This window comes from Carcharhinus amblyrhynchos, chromosome 6 (genome assembly GCF_965287045.1).
Source record: "Carcharhinus amblyrhynchos chromosome 6, sCarAmb.v2.hapA, whole genome shotgun sequence".
NCBI classification, from domain to species: Eukaryota; Metazoa; Chordata; class Chondrichthyes; order Carcharhiniformes; family Carcharhinidae; genus Carcharhinus; species Carcharhinus amblyrhynchos.
In genome coordinates, this window is record NC_137329.1 from 123,648,874 (window position 1) to 123,673,125 (window position 24,252).

Below are 24,252 nucleotides of genomic sequence, written 5' to 3' on the forward strand. Positions count from 1 at the left end.
GCTCCAGGGACCCGGGTTCGATTCCTGGCTTGGGTCACTGTCTGGGTGGAGTGTGCATGTTCTCTCCGTGTCTGCGTGGGTTTCCTCCGGGTGCTCTAATTTCCTCCCACAGTCTGAAAGACGCGCTGGTTAGGGTGCACTGGCTGTGCTAAATTCTCCCTCAGTGTACCTGAACAAGTGCCGGAGCGTGGCAACTAGGGGATTTTCACAGTAACTTCATTACAGTGTTAATATAAAAACTACTTGTGATCACTAATAAATAAACTTTTAACAACTTTATTTTTTGTACGTCACAATTAAGTTTACATTAACACTGCAATGAAGTTACAGTGAAAATCCCTTAGTTGCCGCACTCAGGCACCTGTTCAGGTCAACGCACCTAACCAGCACGTCTTGTGGGAGAAAGCCGGAGTACCCAGAGAAAACCCACACAGACACGGGGAGAAAGTGCAAACTCCCCACAGACAGTGACCCAAGCCAGGAGTTGAACCTGGGTCCCTGGTGCTGAGAGGCAACAGTGCTAACCACTGTGCCACCGTGCTGCCCACTTAACCAAGAGAGGTTTCTCCATGGGTTACGGATCTGTCAAACCTTCTGCAAGTTGCTGATCAGCACAGGCTTTGGAGTGGCAGAAGTTAAACCTTCAGCTACTAACTATAACTGTGTGCACAGCACCAGGAGCATGGGTTCAATTCCGGCCTCCGGTCACTGTCTGTGTGGAGTCTGCACAGTAAAAAGTCTGACAACACCAGGTTTAAGTCTTAAACCTGGTGTTGTCAGACTTTTTACTGTGTTTACCCCAGTCCAACGCTGGCATATCCACATGTGGAGTCTGCCCAGTTCTCTCCATGTCTGAGTGGGTTTCCACCAGATGCTCGGGTTTCCTCCCACAGTCCAAAGATGTGCGGTTACGTTGGCTAGCCATGCTAAAATTGACCCTCATGTCAGGGAGATCAGCAGGGTAAATATGTGGGGTTAGGGGAATAGGCCCTGGGTGGGATTGCGGTTAGTGCAGCCTTGATGGGCCGAATGGCCTCCTTCTGCCCTGGAGGGATTCTGTGATTTTATTATGGTTATTAGTTAGTTGCTAACCAGGAGTGGCTGCAGTTGAAGATGGATCATTAACTGTTGATGAGGAACTGTTGGAATCACCTTTACGATGTTATAATGGGTGTTCCATTTAAAATAGGAGGCTGTATAAGGGTTCAAGCATCTGGTTTTTGCAACAAGCATGGATTCCAGGGTTGAAAACCAATCATACAACAATGCTTTAAAATAACCCGTTAACCTATAGATCGCGGAAACTACCTTGACTCAAATTTTGCCAGGGAACATTTTAATATCATTGGAACTCCAAAGCTTGGTGAATTCCCTACATAAAGCGATGCACTCAAAGAACACCGAGTGTTTACAGATGCTGACACTTTTTCCTCACCTGGCATTCTTACTCCAGATGTGGATCAGTTTCAGGAGAGGAGTGGGTGCATTCTGCCCTTCAGCAGCCAGCTTGTTAATCTGCCAACATGGAAACAGACGCTCGGTTAATGACAATTGGAAAGATGGTGGAACTGTAACTGGTCTCGTAATCACAGGTTAATGCTCTAGCGGACACGGGGTTCAAATCCCACCGGGGCAGTTGGTAGAATTCAAATTCAATCAACACTCTCTGGGATTGAAAAGCCAAATCTCAATAACCGTGAACGTGAAACTATTGTCGACTGTTGTAAAACCCATCCGATTCACTAACATACTTTTGGGAAGGAAATCTGCCGTCCTTACTCGGCCCGGCCCACGCGTGGGCCCCCGGCCCAGCCCACACGTTACTCCAGACCCACAGCAACGTGGGCGACTCTTAACTGCCTCTGAAATGGCGGAGAGAGACACTCAGTTCAAGGGCAACTAGGGATAGGCAATAAATTCTGAAGGGGCAGTGACGCCCGCATCTTACGAAAGAATGAGGGTGCAATAGTTGGGCTACCTGCGCCAGCCTGCGATCTTTCCAGTGAAAACATTGACCCAAAACGTACCAACGGCCCCCGGAGCCCAGCACACACTGTCACCTCGCCCCCTTCACCTTCCCACCATCAAAAAAACCAACCAGGTTCATCAATATTCAAGGATCTAATCCGGTTGAAGGAAAGAAATTATTCTTTCTCAGGGGAAAGAAATTACAATATTCTGGGTGAAAATCAGGAAGCACTTCTTATGGTAAAGGGGAATAGAAATCTGGTTCTCTCTCTCGTTCCCTCCGCGACTACCCAAAAGGTGTGGGTTCTGGAGGTCCCACTGAAATTCCGAAACCGGGAAGGGTCGAGATGGTCAGGCAAGGAGAGTAAAGATGGGAGCACCAAGGCAAATGGAGATAGGATCCAGGTCAGACTCGGTCTGATCGGATTGTCAAACCGGATCAATGGCCTTCCCCTGTTCCCTTGTAAAAGAAAACCCCTCCTTAATCTGTTCAGGGTCAGGGTTTGAGGGCATGCCCGCAATGTGGCACAGCAGAGAGAGAAAGCCAAGTGTGACAGAATAACCATTACCTGTGGCCACACCACAGCATGAAACACTGCGTCAATCTCATCCGTTGTGAACGCGTAGGACTCAAAGAAAGCACCAATCTGACTGATTCCCAGGCGCCTCAGATTTTTCAGCGGGTTTATATACTTTGGCTGGATCTGTTGGTAAGACACGGAAAACCTTTAGTTATGACCCTCGCAACAAGCTGTACCTCAAACTGAACAGGTTCAACAGGGGTCGTGCTTCTGCCCCTCATCTCAAGAGAAACGGACAACCCTGTTGCATTTAGGTAGCGCCTTTCACTACTAACGGCTCCCAGAGACCCTCACAGCCAATGAATTACCTGTGAATTGTAACCATTATTGTAATGTAGGAAATGCAGCAGCTAACTTCCCACACAGCAAGATCCCAATAACAGCAATATTAAAACCATAGAATCCCTACAGTGCAGAAACAGGCCATTTGGTCCATCCTGTCTGCACCGACCCTTCAACAGAACATCCCTCCCCGGCCCTATTCCCACATATTTACCCCACTAATCCCCCTAACCGACACATTCTGGGGCTACAAAAAGGGGCAATATAGTTTGGCCAATCCACCTAACCTACACATCTTGAGTGTGGAGGAAATCAGAGCATCTGGAGGAAATCCACGCATACATGGGGAAAACACGCAGATTCCACACAGACGGTGACCCAAGGCTGGAACTGAACCCAGGTTCCTGGCGCTGTGAGGCAGCAGTGCTAATCACTGGGTTAAAGTGTTATTGCATCCTAGTCTGCACTGTCTCGAATAACGACATCTAACTGCATTATCCTGCAGCAACTGATTCACTGCTGCTTTTCAGCGCCAGGGACCTGGGTTCAATTCTCGGCTTGGGTCACTGTCTGTGCAGAGTTTGCACATGCTTCCCGTGTCCGCTTGGGTCTCCTCCGGGTGCTCCAGTTTCCTCCCGCAGTCTGAAAAACCTGTTGGTTAGGTGCATTAGCCATGTTAAATTCTCTCTGTGTACCTGAACAGGCGCCGGAGTGTGGCGACTAGACGATTTTCACAGTAACTTCATTGCAGTGTTGATGCAAACCTACTTGTGACTGATAAATAAACTTTACTTTGCAGAGCAGTTAAACCTTTTAAGCATTAAAGTAACTGTCAGCAGCACTCAACCAGCTGTTATAATATTAGCTGATTTAGTGCACTGTGTTAGAAATGGGTTGACTGCAACGTTTCACTTTAGACCTTATTGTATGTTAATTGTTTAATAGCAGCCACCGGGATATATAAAGGGGTGACAGGTGGCATTGGGTGTGGGGGCTGTGTGTGTGTGGTGGAGTTGTAAAGTGGTTTTGTGAAGAAGCTGGACTTGCATCATCTTTTATTACTGGACTGCAACTGAGAGGCTGAACGGCTGTGGGAATGCTGTTATGTAGAGCAATTTAGCTTTGTATGTAAAACTTGATTTCACCAGGTCACATTGCCACACAGCATCCAGCTGCACAGAGTTACACATCGGGCACCCCCCGCCTCCTGTACTCCAATAAGCAGAGGGTTCATTTCATACAATCCTAAACTGAAGTGACTGCTTCACAGAATGGACAAGACTATTTACTCCATCTTCTTATGAGTCCATTCGATGTGAGCAGATTCACTGAATCCATGATCCTCTCTGCATACTTGTAGGCTATTTACCTATTCTCTGAACAATCCATTTCCCACTCTCACACTCTCTGCTCAATAATCCTCGCTGACTGTCAGTGCTGCAATGCACCAAGTCTCCCCCAGCATTTGACTGTCAGCTGGCTCACCCTTAGACACACAATGCGAATCCTGAACCTCAGCCTTAACGCCAAACGGCCACAGCGAGGCCAATACCTCAACTGCAGCTGGCAACAACAGCACTACCGTGAATCTGATACCGCATGGCGCAAGAAAGGTTAATCTCTCTGCTAAATAAATGGTAAAGCAATCCGGTGTAAGATTTAGCAGAATGCATCATTCAAAGTAAGATGAAGCCCTTTGTGAGAACTTAGCTTCCTCCTCATAGTGGAGTAATATTACACCCCAGCAAACACAAAGTACTTAGGCCAGCACGGTGGCACAGTGGTTAGCACTGCTGCCTCACAGAGCCAGGGACCCGAGTCCCTGTATCAATCCCAAACTAATATCACTGCCCAGCTCTCTTCCCATTGTCCTGCATTGGTCCCCAAACTAATACTACTGCCCACTTTTTCCCCACGGCCCTGTATCAGTCCCAAATGAATACCACTGCCCCGCTCTCTCCCCATAGCCCTGTATCAATCCCAATCTAATGCCACTGGCCCCACACTCTCGCCGTAGCCCTGTATGGGTAACTGTCTGTGTGGCGTTTGCACATTCTCCCTGTGTCTGCGTGGGTTTCCTCTGGGTCCCTCGCACTGTCCAACGATGTGTGGGTTAGGCGGATTGGCTATGCTAAATTGCCTCTCAGTGTCAGGGGGACTAGCTAGAATAAATGCATGGGGATATGGGGATAGGGCCTTGGTTGGATTGTGGTCAGTTCCGACTTGATGGGCCGAATGGCCTCCTGCGCTGTAGGATTCTACGATACTTCGTGGTTAAGGAATGACGTGCAGCCACTGTTGTAATGTAGGAAACACGCAATCAAACGATGCACAGCAAGATCCCACAAAACAGCAGTGTGATAATGAACTTTGTCACTATGGTTTTGTGACCTTGGTTGATGGATAAATATAAGCCACACAATTGGAGAAAGCTTGCTGGCTATTTTTCGAGCAGTGTACTGGGATCTCTCACGTCCATTCCGGAGAGGGCAGATGGGCCCTCGCTTTTAACAGAGAATCACAGAATCCCTACAGTGCAGAACAGGCCATTCGGCCCATAGACTCTGCTCTCTCTAACAGGCCCCCTCCCCCTCCTATCCCTGTAACCCCACACACATTTACCATGGCCAACCCACCTGACTTGCACAAGTTTGGACTTTGGGAGGGAACTGGAGCACCCGGAGGAAACCCACGCAGACAAGCGAGGTTGGATAGGCTTGGGTTGTTTTCTTTGGAGCAGGGAGGACTGAGGGTTGACCTGATCGAGGTGTTCGAGATTATGAGGGACATGGACAGGGTGGATAGGGAGCAGCTGTTCCCCTTCGTTGAAGAGCCAGTCACGAGGGGAAACAGGTTAAAAGTGAAGGGTGTGAAACACCCAGAGGGTGGTGAGGGTCTGGAATGCGCTGGCTGGGAGGGTGGAGGTGGCAGGATGCCTCACATCCTTTAAAAAGTACCTGGATGAGCACTTGGCACACCATAACATTCAGGGCTATAGGCCAGGTGCTGGCAAGTGGGATTAGGTGGGCAGGTCAGGGCTTTTCATGTGTCTCGATGGGCTGAAAGGCCTCTTCTACATTGTAGTATTCTGTGATTCTATGGGGAGAAACTCCACACAGTCATCCAAGCCAGGAATCGAACCCGGGTTCCCTGGAGCAGTGAGGCTGCAGTGCTAACCGCGGATTTGAAAGTCAGTGCTCTCTGAATAATGTGGCACTCCCTTGGTACCGCACTGGATTTTGGGGACAGGATTACGTGCTCAAGCCTGTGGAGCGCAGCTTGAACTAACAATCTTCTGACTCAGGTGTGTTACCCAGCACCACCACCACCCCACCCGCCCCCCAACACACACACACACACACACAGCGCTCAGCAGATACCTGAACATGGGGTATTCACAGAGCTCACCTGGTCTCTCAAGTGGAGAATCTGCGAGATCGCTGCAGTCATGCAGAGCACAATCTGAAGCAATTTTGGCAGGTGGTCGTCGATTAGGTGGCCCAGTCTTTTCGTCACCGCTTCAATGCTGTTTAGCAGACCGTGCTGACGCCCAACGGGCAAAACCTTCGACAGATCCAGAGACTTTGCCGACTGTAATACTGAAGGCAGACAGGAGCCTGATGCAAGAGAGATAAAAAGTTAGCCTGAAGCATACAACATGCAAACTCCAAACCTGTTGACATTACACCCTCTCCAGTGGGGGAGGTGTTTTTGAACGTTCCGTTTGCATCAGAGTTTTTGATAATCACAGAGGTGTTTGATTCTACAGCTATCCCTTTGCAATCCAGACTATTGAGTGAGTGTGTGTAAAACAGCCCAGCTGAACCCTAAGGCCAGTTGCGGCCTCACTGCTGATTTGATATTGCTTACGTTCAATACATAAAAAATATTCAATCTGCCATCCAAAGGTCGCAAGTTCAAATCCCACCAGGGGCAAGTCGTGCAACTAAATTCAATCAACTTGGAGCTTTGCGGCTGTGATACCTGCCAGGTTCTGTTCAAAATCGTTTTGTTTGGTGAACATCCCTCTGAAGGGAAGCCTGGCATCTTCGCCCTAGCTTGCCTACTTATCTCCAATTCCATCCCACGTGGCTGAATTAATACTCTCCGGGTAACCTGGAACATAGTCAACAAAAACTGCATCGTGTGTGTGTGTGTGGCTCCCACAACACAAGAATAAACAGGTATCAGTACAGGAGAGTGTGAGAGTAGTGGGATTGGATTGGGATTGATACAGGGCTGTGGGGAAAGAGTGGGCAGTGGGATTAGATTTTGATTGGTACAGGGCTGGGGGAGAGAGCGGGGCAATGGGGTTAGTTTGGGATTGATACAGGGCTACGGGGATAGAATGGGGCAAGTAAGTACGGTAATGAGATTGGTTGGGGATTGAAACAGGACAATGGGGAGGGAACGGGACAGTGGGATTAGATTTGGGATTGAAACAGGACTATGGGGAGAGAACAGGAAAATTATATTAGTTTTGGGATTGAAACAAGACTATGGGGAGAGAGCAGGGCAGTGGGATTAGTTTTGGGAGTCAAACAAGACTATGGAGAGAGAGTGGATCAGTGGGGTTAGTTTTGGGATTGACACAGGGCTATGGGGAGAGAGGGGGCACCATGAAATTGCGATCCTGAAGTCAGGGTACCACTGGCTATTTGTCTGGTAGGACATCACCATTAACCTGCCCACATCAAATACCACAACACAATCTTCATTAGATGATGGTAATGGGATTATCAGAATGTCACCATGATTCCAATACTGGGAAAGTGAAAATCTCAAAGAGGAAGGCAGCAGATATCTGCATGGATGGTTTTAAATCAGAACGCCCAAAGCTAATTTGCAAAGCCCACTTTGAAAACCACAAACTTAAAATGCACACAGCCATTCAGGCCAATGCCCTTCATCAGTGCTTGAGAAAGTTACACATGACAGCAAACAGCACCTTGCAAACCCCAAACTCTACCATCTACAATCACAAGGTCAGGAGACACAACGGAACTCCGAGCCACTCACATTCCTGACTTGGAAATACATTGGCGTTCCTTCAGCCGCTGGGTCAGAATCCTGGAAGCCCCCCTCCCTAACAGCACTGTAGATGTACCTGCATCTCAGGGACTGCAGCGGTTTAAAAAGAGAACTCACCGCCACCTTCTCATGGACAATTAGGGATGGACAATAAATGCTGGTCTCACCCGCGACCCCCACATCCCGTGAAAGGATAAATAAAAATAAAGTTCTTAGGCAAGTTACAGGGGCAGTGAAAAGGAACAGCAGGATCCAATTTAAACAATGCAGAGTTGTGGCAGTGCATACCCTCAGCTAAATGCTTCACCGGCTCCAGGAGGAGAGAGAGGAAGATATCGACTTCTTCAGGCAACGAGCCAGCCAGGAAGTTTAGAACGATGCCCATGCGGATCGTTGACGCTGCTCGGCCTTGTGTTTTCTTCCCAGTTTTGCTCCGCATGCGTCCATAAAGAATCCTTCAAAAGAGAAAGGGAGATGGGATTAAACATTTTTAACAGGAAGGATTTTAATTTACTTCTGGAGTTTTGAAATCAACAGTTGCTAAAAGGGAACAGTAACGCATTGAAACACTTCTGTGTCCATCAATCTAAGAGTACTGTCCAGAAACCTGATAAACACACGAAGGAACACTCTGATCAGTAACAGTGGTGGAAGGAAGCTTAGAGGCAGCATAAACAAGGTAGTTTGATCGAATGACCTCTCTCTGTGTTGTAGACTCAATGTTAAGCCACACAGTCAAGCAGGCTGTCAGTGAGTCATTAATCGGGAGTGGGAAGGTTGCCAAATCTTTTTCCATTTGTAGACGAGGGGCTTGAGCCCCAGTCCAGTTAACTGATTTGTGGAACAACAGCTGGGCAACATCTGTCAGGTCATAACTTCTGTTCCCCTGTCCTCCTCCACCCAGTATAATGCTTTACACTCGTTCTCTGCTGTATGGTTTTGTCTACATTATCATAGAATCCCTACAGTGCAGAAGGAGGCCATTCGGTCCATCAGGTCTGCACCTACAACAATCCCACCCAACTCCTTTCTCTGCAATGCATATGTTTATACCGCTAATCCCTCCAACTCACACTTCTCAGGAAATTAAGGGTCAATTTAGCACGGCCAATGCACCAAAAAAGCACATCTTTGGAGTGTGGGAGGAAACCGGAGCACCCGGAGGAAACCTACACAGACACGGGGAGAACATGCAGACTCCACACAGACAGCGGACCCAAGCTGTGAATCGAACCCAGGTCCCTGGTGCTGTGAGGCAGCACTGTGCCACCATGCCGCCCTCATAAAAACATTTACAAGCCCTGCGTTGCTTACCTCATTATAACTGGGACAAGCTCAGCCCTGTGTGCAGCTGACACAATGGTCGTCTCCTCTGCGATGCTGAAGTGGATGATTTCATCTTTGAAGGTGTGGTCCTCCAGCAATCGCTGGAGATTTTCCCTGCACCAAGAAACCAAGATTAGTTCAATCAGATGTGTAAACGTTAATTGAAACAAGAGATTTTCCTCCATTGATTTCAGAAATTGGATTTTTTTTTGCAAGAAGTGCAGTCTAAACCATTTTGTGGTAACTTTGACCACAAAATGGTAGTGGAAAGCATTGTGATATTCAAATTTATTGATAAATATATCGAGATACTTTACAGCATAGACTCAGAACTGGGGGCAGTGAGTTACATAGGTCCCTCGTGGTCAGATTAAACCTGCGAAAGCCCACATGCCCATACCCACTAAAGGTGGGTATAGGAAGATGCTTATGGTAACACTCCATAACATTTGTATCTCCCCACCTTATTTCAATCCCCCACAAAGAACCATGGTGAAACTCATGTCTCAACCAAACGTTAGTCTTTCAGGGACTTTGCAATGACACTATGACCTGCGCAGTATCACTGGTGACTCTGTAGAAACTGGGAGGCTTGTTTCAGTGGAGCTGGAGTTGTGGGCGCAGGAGTAGATTGAGTATCTGTGGAGGAATGTCCCTCATCCTCTCCTGGAGCAGGATCCAGTGGAAATCCTTGTACTACATTCCTGTCCAATGTCCATAGCAGCATTTTCACCGTGTTATCTGGAACTGTTGCGGTCTCCCAAGTCAAGGGGCAGATAAATGTGATCCCGGTGTCTGCAAATGACTGTTCTATTGGTCAGTTTCAAAGATCCTGGACCACTTTGGTTGAGAGTAACTCCAGGCAGCAGCTTAATTGTTGCCAAAGTTCCTCACGTGTACACCATCACTGGGGCTGAAATATCTCTCTTCATCATGGTAGTCATGTTTCTTCAGACGTTTCCTGTCTCCTTCCCATTCCCACTTTAACATCTGGATGTAGCAGATCCAGGGGGACATTGCCTTCTGACCCATCAGTAACACAGCAGGTGAGAGTCCTGTTACTGTTTGTGGTGTGGTACAGAATAAGAACCTTGAACGCTTGGTTCCCAAAGCATCACTCACCATTCTCCACAGTCCTTCTTTCAGTGCGTGAACAGCTCCTCTGCTAAACCAATCGAAACTGCAAGGGAAGGTCAGTACGTACATGGCGCATCCATTCCTCTGCATAAACTCTTGGAACACATCACTTGTACACGTTGTACCATTATCACAAACAAGAGAATTGGGTAAACCATAGAATCCCTACAGTGCAGGAGGCGGCCACTTGACCCATCGAGTCTGCATCGACCACAATCCCACCCAGACGCTATTTCGGTCAGCCCATGCATTTACCCTGCTAATCCCCCTGACACTAAGGGGCAATTTAGCACGGCCAATCCACCTAACCCGCACATCTTTGGACTGCAGGAGGAAACCAGAGCACTGCGGAAAACCCATGCAGGGAGAATGTGCAAACTCCACACAGGCAGTGATCCGAGGTTGGAATCGAACCCGAGCCCCTGGCCCTGTCAGGCAGCAGTGCTAACCACTGTGCCAATGTGGTGCCCACCATGAGTTGCAAAAACTTGCCATGGCCAAGGGAGCTGTAATGTTGCTCAGGATGTGTACATCTAATCACTTAGAAAGCGCATCCACAATGACTAGAACCATATCACCCACAAAAGACCCTCCAAAGTGCACATCAAGTCTCGAGAAGGAATGATCAGACCACTCACACAGATGTGGTGGTGCTGGTGGCACCGTCCTCTGGATGAGCTGACATACGGGACTTTGTCCTCCAAGACCTGATCCACATTTGGCCACCAAACACACAGCCTGCTAAACATTTCATTCAGGAGGCACCCAGCTCAGCCTCACGAACTTCAGCCAAGACTCATGAACGACCAGAAGGTGGGAGGCCACTGTGGACCCCCAGAGGATACAACCATCCTGCACGCTCTCCCCATTGCGCATGGCCTCAGTTCACGATCCCCTATAACCGTCGGCCACTCCTGCTAGAGGAATCTCTTCACCTGCGATAGGCACAGGGTCCTGGTCCATCCACCACATAGTTTCTGTTCAACATTCATTGGAGAAACAAAGTATCTCAAGCAAAAAAAAAGTCTCTGGAGGAAAGAACATCTCAGTGAGCCTGCCTGCTAAAGGGAAACATCTCAGCGCTTCTGTGTTTGCATTGTCCTTCCCTGCCCTGTACACCACGTTATACTGGTAAGCTGACAGGGAGAGAACCTGGTGCTGTGTTCTGTCCGAGATCCTGCGAAGAATGCATTTGGGTTGACCAAAAAGACACATCCACGGTTTGTGTTCGGTACATCTAGTGAGCGAGTGACTACAGAGATACCGATAAAGCCTTTTCACCATAAAAATGAGTTAGGCCTCCTTTGCCCGACTGAGAGTATCCTGTTCCAGCCTTTGTCAGCTTCATGATGCAAAACCAATGGGTTTTTCAGAACCGTCATCTATTGAGTGAGAAAGTACAACCCCGTATTATAGGGCATTACATGACAGGGTAGGTTCCCTGTCTGGATCAAAATGGAAGACTCACAACACCAGGTTAAAATCCAACAGGTTTATTTGATAGGAAACCCACAAGCTTTCAGGGTTTACCCCTTCATCAGAGGAACTCTCCACTCACCTGACAAAGCAGCAAACCCCGAAAGCTTCTGGGTTTGCTATCAAATAAACCTGTTGGATTTTAGCCTGGTGTTGTCAGACTTCTTACTGTGTTTACCCCAGTCCAATGCCGGCATCTCCACCTCATTGATCAAAATGGACCAGATCAGCCAATTTTAACAATGCTTTAGTGTATCCAGCAAAGCCTCCCTCTGTGTGAACTCCCATTTTCATTGGGTTTCTTTGTACAGATGTAGGCACAATGGAACCAACACTGTTGACAGGACTGGCAAAAACTTCCCATAATAGTTAACTAAGTCTGAAAATGACCGAACTCGGCCACATTCCTGGGCTCCGAAGCTTCCTCAATGGCTTGAACTTTCCCCTCCACTGGAGATAAGCCTGTGTAGTGATTCTGTGGACTCGATACGCCATGTTCAGTGCCTGAAAAATGCACTTCGCCTGTTCAGATGCAGCCCTGCCTCCAAAACCCTTTTTAAAACTTGATCCAGGTTGCTGCGGTGATCCTCCTCAGTCTTCCCTGTAACTAAAATATTGAAGTAGGCTGCAACCTGAGGGTTGCCTGGTAACAGTTTGTCCATTCTCCTTTGGCCACCAGACTGGAGGGCCACCAGACTGGAGGGCCACCAGACTGGAGGGCCACCAAAAAACCAAATGACTGTACGAGAGCAACCCTTTATGCATGTTGATGGTCACGTACTGCTTCAAATTTTCCTCTGGCAAGAGTTGTTGATAAGCCTGGCTCACGTCCAGTTATGAAAACGTCTTGCCTCTCACAAGGGCTGAAAATAAATCTTCCACCCTAGGTAACCGATAAACATCCAACTTGGAAACCTGGTTAATGGTGAGCTTGTAGCCACCACAGAAACGCAGCATGTCATCATTTGTAAGGACAGGAACAGTTGGCGTTGCCCAATGAGATAACCGAATTGGCTCAATCACTCCAAGCCCTTGCAGCCGTTCCAACTCCACCTCTACTTTCCTTCTCAGGGAAGCGAGTAGCAACCTGAAGATCTGTGCACAATTTCACAGTAGTATCAGGTGGTGTATCCAGTTCATCCTTCAACACATCCAGATATCTGTTGGCAACATCTCCAGTCACTCTTGTGTGCTTAATGCCACTTCAGTGGGATTGTGCTGAGCCAATCGCGCCCCCCACCCCCCCCCCCCCAGCAAACCTGGCCCCTTCCCTTTGACCACAAGGAGATGTGCCCTTGCTGCTTGACTATTAGACCCAATATGGACTTCCAACGTCCTGAGCAATGGTGTGGACTCTGCGGTGGGCGTCCGAAGACTAAATCTGTGCCACAGTAGAGGCTGGTGCTCATGTCACTAATTACTGACGCGGAGGCTCCCATACCCATCTTCATTTGCATGTGCTTACCATCGCCCACAACTGTAGTAAAAATAGGCCCTGCTTGTGCCTCATTCACAGTAAACATGGTAGCTCCTCTGCTGCTCTGAGCTGTCCACAGGTGTACCTGATGGAGGCTTCTTCAAATTTAAATGTTCTTGCTTGGCCTTGCTCTTCGCACCCCTGCCGTCCTTCGCTAAATGCCCCTTCTTGTTGAACCAGTGTCAAACAGCATCCATAAATTTGCAATGATTCATACACCGAGGTCGACCACAACTAAAGCTCCACTGCTTTCACCTTTCTGATTGCAACCTATTCCTTCACTTGATGCCGCGCTTTGCCTGGGCACCAACACTGACCTTCTGAATGTCTTTAGCATTACAGGCAGCCATTTCCACGCCCTGTGAAATTTCTAGAGTTTTCAAGTCAACGCAGACCAGCCCATCTATCTCTGAGCATATCTTCTCAAACCTCTCCAAAATCAGTGTTCTGTAAGTTGGTATAATTCTGCTGCAAAGCTGGCTTTCGATTAACTGGCTTTTCGACAATGGTTATGAAATTTGAATCTATGGACAATCACCGAGGGTTTTGGATTATGGATTTCTGAATCAGAGGAACTAAATCTGCAAATGAAATCTCCCTGGCTATTCCACATCAATTTACACGTGCACATGCACCCACAGGAGAATCCATAAGACAAAGAAACAGAATTAGGCCACTTGGCCCATCAAGTCTGCTCCGCCATTCAATCATGGCTGATGTTTTTCTCATCTCCATTCTCCTGCCTTTTCCCCATAACCCCTGATCCCCTTATTAATCAAGAACCTCTGTCTTAAAGACACTCAATGACCTGGCCTCCACAGTCTTCTGCAGCAAAGAGTTCCACAGATTCACCACTCTCTGGCTGAAGGAAGTCCTCCTCGCCTCTGTTTTAAAGGGTTGTCCCTTTAGTCTGAAGTTCTCTCTTCTGGTTCTAGTTTTTCCTACTAATGGAAACATCCTCTCCACGTCCACTCTATTCAGGCCTCGTAGCATCCTGTAATTTTCAACAAGATCCCCCCTCATCCTTTTAAACTCCAACGAGTACAAAGCCAGAGTTCTCAACCATTCCTCATTCAACAAGCTCTTCATTCCAGGGACCATTCTTAAAAACCTCCACAGGACACCTTCCGAGGCCAGCACATCCTTCCTTAGATATGGGGCACCAAATTGCTCACAATACTCCAAATGGGGTCTGACCAGAGTCTTATACAGCCTCAGAAGTACATTGCTGTCCTTGTATTCTAGCCCTCTTGACATGAATGCTAACACTGCATTTGCCTTCCTAACCGCTGACTGAACCTGCACGTTAACCTTAAGAGAATCTTGAACAATGACTCCGAAGTCCCTTTATGTTTCTGATTTCCTAAGCATTTCATTTAGAAAATAATCTATGCCTCCATTCCTCCTTCCAAAATGCACAACCTCACACTTTTCCACATTGTATTCCATCTGCCACTTCTTTGCCCACTCTCCTAGCCTGTCCAAGTCCTTCTGTTTTGCCTCATCTTCTAATCTGTTTGCGCTGAAACCTCTTCACACACCTCCTCACTTCTCTCATCGAACCCATCAACTTCCCTGTACGTAGCCATGGTGCTGTTAATTCGAAACTCAGTTGAATAAACGCACAACGAAAACTAGCCGCTCTCTGTGTGCAACCTCAAGTCGCCACGCTGAACATCAAAGATCTCAGTTTTGTTTTCTTACCGTCTTCTCCTCGCTGCCAAAATGATGTGGTGACTTGAGACCACATATAAGGCAGTCAAATGTGTTGTTTAAAAGAAGGAACTTCTTTATTTAAACAAATAAATTTCACAATAATAATAACACAGCTGAACAGTAATAACTACAAAAACAGGAGCACCAGTAGAACATGTTTTGCTTACAGGTCACCACCTTGCAGACTGAAAATCCTGCCAAAGCCTGCACATGCTCAGAACCCTCAACAGATACCAGTAAAACAATTACATGGGACAAAAGGGTTATAAAACACACTGTACTCAAAATGATACCCCAACAATAATGAACAAGAGAGCAAAAGAGACAGGGCCAAAGGACACAAAACTGGGAAGCACAACACAAAAGAAAACACAATTACAGAGATTATATTTTGTTGATTCTTGACAATAGGCAATGTTAGGGGAATTAATTAGTGTTAATTAAATCCTTTAATAAAGGTTTATTAATAAAGGCATGGGACAGGTTAACGTTACCTGTAAGGCAGCAGGTGAGGGTGTTTGTACAACAGCAGATATTCCAACGCGATTTTCTGAACATCCTGGCAATGGTGACATAGCAGCTAAAATGGGAGGGAAAGAATTTAAAACGCGTTTAGCTGCAGGAAAAGAGCAGAAGATACCATGTGTTCCGAGCCATATACTTGTCTCATACCTGTGTGTACAACTCCTTCAGCTTGGGTTCCAGGTAGAGCGATTGCGGGTTGCTGAACTTTGAGAAAATCTTCAGGTGAATAAGCAATTGCCTGGAATAACATAAATCATGTTAAAGTTGGCAAAATATGAAACATATCAAGGATAATCCATTTAAAAACTGCAAAGGAGCAGAGGCCTGGATAATCTTAAAGTATAATCTGTATTCCATTCACAAAACAGCAGACGTGCTTGTTTCTGCAGAAATATATTGTGCGAGGGATTAAAATGCTTCAGTGCATCACCTTTCGATCCACAAAGCTAGACCTTATCCCCATCAAACCGTACTGCCACAAAGCTGCTGGCTCAGTTAGCATCATTCTTCCCACAGTCGTAAAGGTTAAGTTTTAAGCTCCACTTGCAAAGTGGACACAATCTAGGCCCCACGCCAACACCTCACAGCACCAGGGACCCGGGTTCCATTCCGGCCTTGGGTGACTGTCTGTTTGGGTTTGCACATTTTACCCGTGTCTGCGTGGGTTTCCTCCGACAGTCCAAAGATGTACAGGTTAGGTGGATTGACTGTGCTAAAGTACCCCTTTGTGTCCAAAGATACATAGGTTAGGTGGACTGGCCATGGTAAATGCATGGGGTTGGGGGGAGGGGGGAGTAGTTGAGGGGGAGTTAGGCCTGGGTTAGATGTTCTTTCGGAAAGTCAGTGCACACTAAATGGGCTGACGACACTCTATGGTTCTGTGATTCAGCTTAATACCGACAGTGTTGAGTTTTTCGAGGTGCTATCCTCTGGATTTGATGTTAGAGCAAGGCCCCACAGTCGCAGGTCCACAGTATGACAATAACTTGCACTTAAAGCAGCACATTTAAAATAAAGAAGCATCCTTTCAGCTAAATGCAAAATTCAACATCGAAAGTGGCAAAGAGATATCGGGGCAGCCAGTCACAAGCTAGGTCAAAAAAGCTTGAAGGAGTGACCTAAAGAGGAAAAAGAGATGTCGAGAGTTGGGGTGATACAGGGAAGGAATTCCAGGATTTAAGGCCTTGGCAACCTAAGGTGTTGGCCACCAATGGTGCAGCAAATGAAGTCAGGAACGTTAAGGTGTCAGAATTACAGTGCAGAGATCTGGAAAGGTTGTGGGGCGAGAGGTTACATGAGAGAAAAGGTTGTCGAGTGCCATTTCTGGTCCGGCCTACACATGTCTCCAGAGCCACAGCAATGTGGTTCACTCTTAACTTAGGTGACACCTGATGAAGGGGCAGTGCTCTGAAAGCTAGTGGCGTTTGCTACCAAATAAACTTGTTGGACTTTAACCTGGTGTTGTGAGACTTCTCATAATAAATGCTGGCCAGCCAGTGACACCCATGTCCCACATATGAAGCAGCTGGCTGAACAAGCCAATAAATTGGTGCATTGAGTGTGAATTCAGTCACCTCCCTGGCCCAGCCCAGAGATAGTCTCCCCTGTACACATGCTGATCTTGGTCTGATTTGCTTACAGAGTTGAGTGCCCTTGGAAGCTCTGCAACACTGTCTTGTCCAAGTGCATACCTTGGCACACACTTCACAACGACCTACAACTGATTAAAATATTGGTAACGTGGGCACGTTGCAACCAACAGGCTTGATCACAGGTTCAGCTGCCGAGAGAGACATCCAGTTTCACGTGTACAGGTGGCCAGGAGCACGTTCTCAAACAGCAGAGACCCAGGTTCAGACACAGCACTGCCTGGCTGAAACCCAAATCAATAGCAGCAACAGACATGCAGTGTAAACACACCCTCAGAGGAGACCCAACCAGCGATAACTAACTTGGCTGCCAGCTTATATATATATATTATTGGCAAAGGATGAATAACATTTATTTCAATTCCCAGTATTTAAAACTCAAGCTGACTAATTGTTGCATGTATTACAATGAAAAGTATTGTTTCTTGTGCACTATACACAAAGCCTACCAAACACAGACAAGGAAAGGAGAGTGCAGAAAGGAGTGTCACAGTCATAGCTAGGTGTAGAGAAAAATCTGGTGCCTTAACACAATTAACAATCTTTTTGGGATTTTCCCTATGTAACACTGACTGCACTTCAAAGATACTTATTTTGCAGCAAAGCATCTGGAAATTTTTTTTTGTTTTATTAGTATGTGAGGCATGGGTGTTGCTGGCTGGCGGAGGGCAGTTGAGAATCAACCACATTGCTGTGGCTCTGGAGTCACATGTAAGCCAGACAGGGTAAGGACGGCAGATTTCCTTCCCCAAAGAACATCAGTGAACCATCTGGGTTTTTCCGACAATCGGCAATGGTTTCATGGCCATCAGTAAATTTTTAATTCCAGGTAATTTTTATTGAATTCAACTTCCGCCATCTGCCGTGGCGGGATTCGAAGTCGGGTCCCCAGAATATTAGCTGAGTTTCTGGTTTAATAGTCTAGCGATAATACCACTAGGCCATCACCTCCCCTATGTCCTGGAGATTTGAAACGTTGAGTTCAAGTCTTGGCGTATATGTGAAATCTTCTTATTTAGACACACAAATGGCAGGCACCTCCAAACTTAATAACCAGAGTGCTCCTTCACATCCAGTTAATGCTCGCAATACGAATATAATTAAATGCCCAGCAAAGTCTCAGGAGTTTGAGTTTAGAGAAAGTGCCTCACTGTACTTACTTTACAGCCGCTCTCCTGGATTTCTGCCTTACAGTAAACTCGGGAACTTCAAGAGCTGCGTCCTCAGAGTCAATGGCAGCGCATTCATCCTGCAGTTCGACAGTGGTCTCCTTCTCCCTGATGTCCTGAGCTGGGGCGACCATCAAATCCGCTGAATAATATTCATTGCTGCATGAAGCAGAGAGAAGCAGATCATTTGCCAGCAATATTCCCTCTCAGCTGCCTCCACAGAGCGCGCGACACAAAAAAAAGGATGGGGGGGGGGGCGCAAGTGGGAGAAAGACACTTCTTGCACTAAATCAGCCCTTTACATCGTTAAAGGAGCCTCAAACTCAATAGAAATTGCCACTTTCCTTGGAGGCTGAGAGGCAATCCGAGAGGTATTTCCAATATGATGAGGGATCTGAACAATAGATAGCCGTAAACTGTTCCCGATCATGAAAGGATGGAGAACCAGAGGGCACAGCTTCAAATTAATTGGTAAAAGAGGCCAAAGGGATACGAGAGAAACTGTTTCTCACGGAGCGACTTAAGATCTGGAACACACTTCCCGAGGGTGTGATGGAGACAGGTTCAAATTGAAGAGGGCATTCGGCAATAACTGGAAAAGGGTTAGAGGGAGGAGAGTAGCATTACCATTCGGGGATTGAAGACACGATGGACCGAATGGCCTCATTCTGTAAACAAATCTGTATAAAGATTCTTCTCGACTTACTTAATAAACCTCAGCAGCAACGGGGAGAGGTCGCTGGAGTAGGACTCCAGTCCGTCAGCAAACTCAGCCATTGCTTTCCAAAGCAGGAAGCGGAAGTTGGTGCGGTCCGTCCTCTCGCTGCATTTAGTTGCCAAGTGAAGTTGATTCTGGTACAACCTTCTGATGATAGTCTCTGGAACACCCTCAGTACTCAGTGCGATGTTCTCCTTCTGTGCTTCTCTGAATTCATATTTTAATTCTCTCTCTTTAAAGAAAAATGCAGTTAGTATTAAGTACAAACTTAAAGAATTCATATTTGGATTTTAGATCATCAATAAAATTAATATTTACAATATAAGGTAAGTTATGGATTAAAAAGTTATGACCAGTTAAAGATTGCCCATCCCGACATCTTATATTACAATTACTTAGGTGGGAGCTATATAATAAATGGCAGAATCATCAGGAGCAATAGACGCTCAGAAATCTGGGGAGTACCAGTCTACAGATCATTAAAAGTGGCAGCACAGGTGGAAAAGGTGGTGAAGTAAGCATGTGGCATGCTTGCTTTCATCAGCCAGGGCATCGGGTATATAGAAGTTGGCAAATTATGTTACAGTTGTATAAAACGTTGGTTAGGCCACACTTGGAATAGTGTCCAATTCTGATCGCCACACTACCAGGAGGATGTGGAGACTTTGGAGGAAGTACAGAGAAGGTTTATCAGGATGTTGCCTGGTATGGATGTTATTAGCTATGAGGAGAGGTTGAATAAGCTGGGATTGTTCTCCCTGGAAAGACGGAGGCTGAGAGGTGACCTGATAGAAGTTTATAAAATTATGAGGAGTGTGGATAGGGTGAACAGTTGGAAGCTTTTTCCCCAAGGCAGAAATGACAATTACAGAGTGGGGGGGAAGGAAGGGTTCAGTGGAGATGTGCAGGGGAGGTTTTTTTTTTAAAAACACAAAGGGTGCTGGGGCCTGGAATGCACTGCCAGGTGAGGTGGTTAAGGCAGACACGTTGGCGACATTTAAGATTTATCTGGATAGGCGCATGAACAGATGGGGAATAGAGGAATACTGGCGATTGGTCTAGATAGGACAACATGACTGCACAGGCTTGGAGGGCCAAAGGGCCTGTTCCTGTACTGTATTGGTCCTGTGCTGCTCTTTGTACTTCATTTAAGATAGGTGATTAGGTAACAATGGGGAAACGGTGGCATTGTGATAATGTCACTGGACTAGTAAATCCCGAGGTTCACAGCTCTGGGAACACAAGTTCAAATCCCATCAAACAAGCGGGCAGAATTTAAATTTAATTAATAAATCTGGAGCTGGTCTCAGTAACGGTGACCATGATTGTCAATACAAACCCATTTGGTTCACTAACGTCCTCTAGGGAAGGAAATCTGCCGTCCTTACCTGGTCCGGCCTACACCCGATTCTCGAACCGGAGCCTAACATTTACAAGTGGCTACAACAACTCCCGGACTGAGGTTGGAAGTTTACAATTTGTGTTACATATCCAACTTAGTGCTTAAAACAAAATGACCAACCATTGTGGAGCAGTTTGGGATGTTGCAAGGATATGGGGTGTGTTAAATAAATAAATGTCTTCTTCTTATCATAGTTTTAGCGTAAGGGGCAGGAGATTCAGAGGGGATTTGAGGAAACATTTTTTCGCTCAGAAGGTGATGAGAATCCCAGAATGCACGGCCTGGGAAGGTAGTGGAGGCAAGAAACCTTACAACCTTTAAAAATGATGTGGAGACGCCAGCATTGAACTGGGGTGGGCACAGTAAGTAGTCTCACAATACCAGGTTAAAATCCAACAGGTTTATTTGGCATCACGAGCTTTCAGAGCGCTGCTCCTCCATAAGGTGAGACCACCTCACCGCACAGGACCACTCACCCCATGAAGGAGCAGTGCTCCGAAAGCTTGTGAAACCTGTTGGACTTTAACCTGGGGTTGTGAGACTTCTCATTGAACCTTGAAAAAGTATTTGGATGAGCACTTGAAATGTCATTACATTCAAGGATAGGGGGCAAGTGCAGGGAAATGGAAGTCCTCTCTACAGCATTAACAACTGACCTCTGCCTTCTCAGTTGGACCACTCATCTGAAAAGGAGGGATTCACCAGATAAGGGCCTTTAAGATGAGGTGATAAACTAAGGGCCTCATCTACACAGAAGATCCCATGGTATGAATGTGAAGGAGGGCAAGGGGGTTCTCCCCATTGTCTTGACCAACCCCTCAACCACCACATCATGCTGATAATCTGGGTCATTGCCCGACTGCTCCTTGTTGGAGCTTCCAGCGCTCCCTACCTTACAATTGTGACCGCATTTCAAACATACTTGGCCAGGGCGAGTGTGGTGCTGCTGGGATACTTGGCTTATTCTCAATGTATCTATTTGGCCCTAGTAAGAGCAGAAGCTAACTCAGGACAGGATAGCCACGTGGTTAGGCTTAAGTGGCAGGTGGCACAGTGGTTAGTACTGCTGCCTGTCAGCACCACGGACCCAGGTTCAATTCCCGGCTTGGGTAACTGCCTGTGTGGAGTTTGCACATTCTCCCCGTATCTGCACGGGTTTCCTCCCACCGTCTAAAAATGTGTGCAGTTTGGGTGGATTGGCCATGCTAAATTGCCCCATTGTGTTGGGGGGTTAGCAGGGTAAATACGTAGAGTTGCTGGGCCTGGGTGGAAGTGTTGTTGGTGTAGGCTCAATGGGCCAAATGGCCTCCTTCTGCACTGTCGGGATTCTACGATAGGGGTCCATATCAGAATGTTAGACACCTTGACCACGCAAGGCATTAATGGTTTATATGAGGTTTTTCTCTGTAAACTTGATGGCATCACTGACCTAGTTACAAATATATAAATACAATATGTGACTATGCCCAACAGAAGCTGGGTGCTGTCTTTATGTACCTAGACTGCCTGTAAATAAGCTGCAATACAACTCAGGAGAATCACCACAACACACTCCACTGGCTGTGATGCATTTTGGACATCCTGAAAGGTTCTATATCAATGCAAGTCTTTCCATCTATGACGCAATGCTCTTCCTTACAAAACACCAACATTTTCCTGATCAGTGCAAGAGGAGATCGATTTCTATATTCGACAAGATTTTAAGAAATCTCTTAGATTTGTTTACCTGTAAAGAACGCTGCCTGGTCCAAATGCTCATAATAAATCCGCCAGAATGCTTTCTTTTCCATTCCACGTGCATGGGAACTGGAAGGAGGAAAGAAGGTAGCACGGAATATTAAAAATTGACAATTAATTTCTGGAGTTTAAACATGAAAGACATCATCAAGTGCATCATAACTAACACAATACTTACACAATTAGCTCTATCACTGGGTCCCACAGAGTACTGAAGTTTATATAAAGCATTCCTATCAAATATTGAAGAGGAACCTGGAAAACAAAAGTCAAATCAGTAACCAGAGCACTCAGCACAGCAACAAATTATTGAAAATATCCATTACGTATAAACTGGGTCCTAAGCTTCGATCAACCTGCCATTTAGCTAAAGAAGTAATCTGCTTCTAATTTGATATTAGGTTATGATCGCCAATACCACAAAAAATAAGATAAACAAAGTTGCTAAGTAGAACTCTCCTGCCAGCAGGTGCTGGAAACTTGCTAGGAATATACAAGAGGTCAAATCGACATTGGTAAAGAGGAAAGACATATTAATAATCAGGACAGCGGTGGGGGGGGTGGGTTTGGCAGAGATAGTGGCAATGTCACTGGTCGAGCAATCCAGAGGCCCAGGCTAATCCTCTGGTGGAATTTAAATTCAATTAATACATCGGAAGTCGAGAGCTAGTCTCGGGAACCTATCTGGTTCACTAATATGCTTTTGGGAAGGAAGTCTGCCACCTTTACTGGGTCTGGCCTACATGCAACTCTAGACTCTCAGAAACCCACACTTTCCCTCTGTATTGGCCTGGCACACCACTCACTTCATTGGGCAAGTAGGAATGGGTCACAAATGATGGCCTTGCCAATGAAATACGGAAGAATGAAAAAGCATCAGGAATCTTCAACGAAAGAATCCGGGTTCAAAATGCTAGTCTGCTTCTCTCCTTCCAAGGTTGGCAGTCCAGATTTACATCTCCATTGTTTTAACTCAAAAAAAAGACCAGCATAGAGCAAGCCACATAGGTCAACTGAAGCAGAAGTCAATATTACTTTTGATCATACAAGTATGCCAACGCTTTCTATATTGCTGATCTTAGCCCAGAGGTTTGGATCCCTTGCTAACACTTAAGCACAGTATAAAAGAACAGCCCCCCACTCCCTACCTCATCAAAAGGACCCTCGGGGATACATGGCTGTATCAGGTCGTGTCTTAGCTTCCTCAGGTGCATTAACTTCTCCCTGTAGTCATAAACAGTTGCAGGGACGAGCTCAGCTTGGAGTAAGATGGCAAACACAGGCTGAAGATCTCTATTGTTCTGACCCTGCGGATATAGAAAACAAACGCAGAACAGTTTGTATTTTGATGGCAAAAATCATTGCAAAGTCTACAAATAATTTCTATTCATCTTTCTCTATTATAAATTCCTATTTCCACAATTAGAATGGAAACTATGTAGATAAACAAAGTACCACCGATTACTATAGATGAATGAAGGTAGTGTTTTCACGTCCCTTCATAAGAACATAAGGAATAGGAGCAGGAGTAAGCCATCTTGCCCTTCAAGCCTGCCCCGCCATTCAATAAGATCATGGCTGATCTGAAGTGGATCAGTTCCACTTTACCGCTTTCTCCCCATAACCCTTAATTCCCTTGTCTGTCAAAAACCTATCTACCTATGACTTAAATATATTCAGCGAGGTAGCCTCCACCACTTGAATGGGCAGAGAATTTCAGAGACTCACCACCCTTTGAGTGAAGTTTCTCCTTAACTCCGATCTAAACTGCACCCCCCCGTTATTTTGAGGCTGTGCCCTCTAGTTCTGCTATCCTTTCTAAGCGGGAAGAATCTCTCTACCTCTACCCTATCCATCCCCTTCATTACCTTATACGTCTCTATAAGATCCCCCCCACAGCCTTCTAAACTCCAACGAGTACAGACCCAGTCTATTCAGTCTCTCTTCATAGGCTAACCCCCTCATCTCCGGTATCAGCCTAGTGAACCTCCTCTGCACTCCCTCCAAGGCCAATATATCCTTGCCCAAGTGCGGCGACCAAAACTGCACACAGTACTC

General features: G+C 46.4%; 1 protein-coding gene across 1 annotated transcript in view; it reads right to left on the reverse strand.

The window, feature by feature from the left end:
- Nucleotides 1–24,252, reverse strand: part of utp20 (UTP20 small subunit processome component) — a 139,105-nt gene that overhangs the window by 75,300 nt on the left and 39,553 nt on the right. The window contains exons 18-29 of the mRNA XM_080191390.1: nucleotides 23,343–23,501; nucleotides 22,373–22,449; nucleotides 22,184–22,263; nucleotides 19,044–19,287; nucleotides 18,329–18,496; nucleotides 15,667–15,757; nucleotides 15,489–15,574; nucleotides 9,177–9,302; nucleotides 8,151–8,317; nucleotides 6,240–6,448; nucleotides 2,538–2,672; nucleotides 1,436–1,515 (exon numbers count right to left, since the gene is read on the reverse strand). Coding sequence (XP_080047516.1) covers nucleotides 1,436–1,515; nucleotides 2,538–2,672; nucleotides 6,240–6,448; nucleotides 8,151–8,317; nucleotides 9,177–9,302; nucleotides 15,489–15,574; nucleotides 15,667–15,757; nucleotides 18,329–18,496; nucleotides 19,044–19,287; nucleotides 22,184–22,263; nucleotides 22,373–22,449; nucleotides 23,343–23,501 — 1,622 coding nt within the window. The remainder of the gene's footprint in view (nucleotides 1–1,435; nucleotides 1,516–2,537; nucleotides 2,673–6,239; nucleotides 6,449–8,150; nucleotides 8,318–9,176; nucleotides 9,303–15,488; nucleotides 15,575–15,666; nucleotides 15,758–18,328; nucleotides 18,497–19,043; nucleotides 19,288–22,183; nucleotides 22,264–22,372; nucleotides 22,450–23,342; nucleotides 23,502–24,252) is intronic.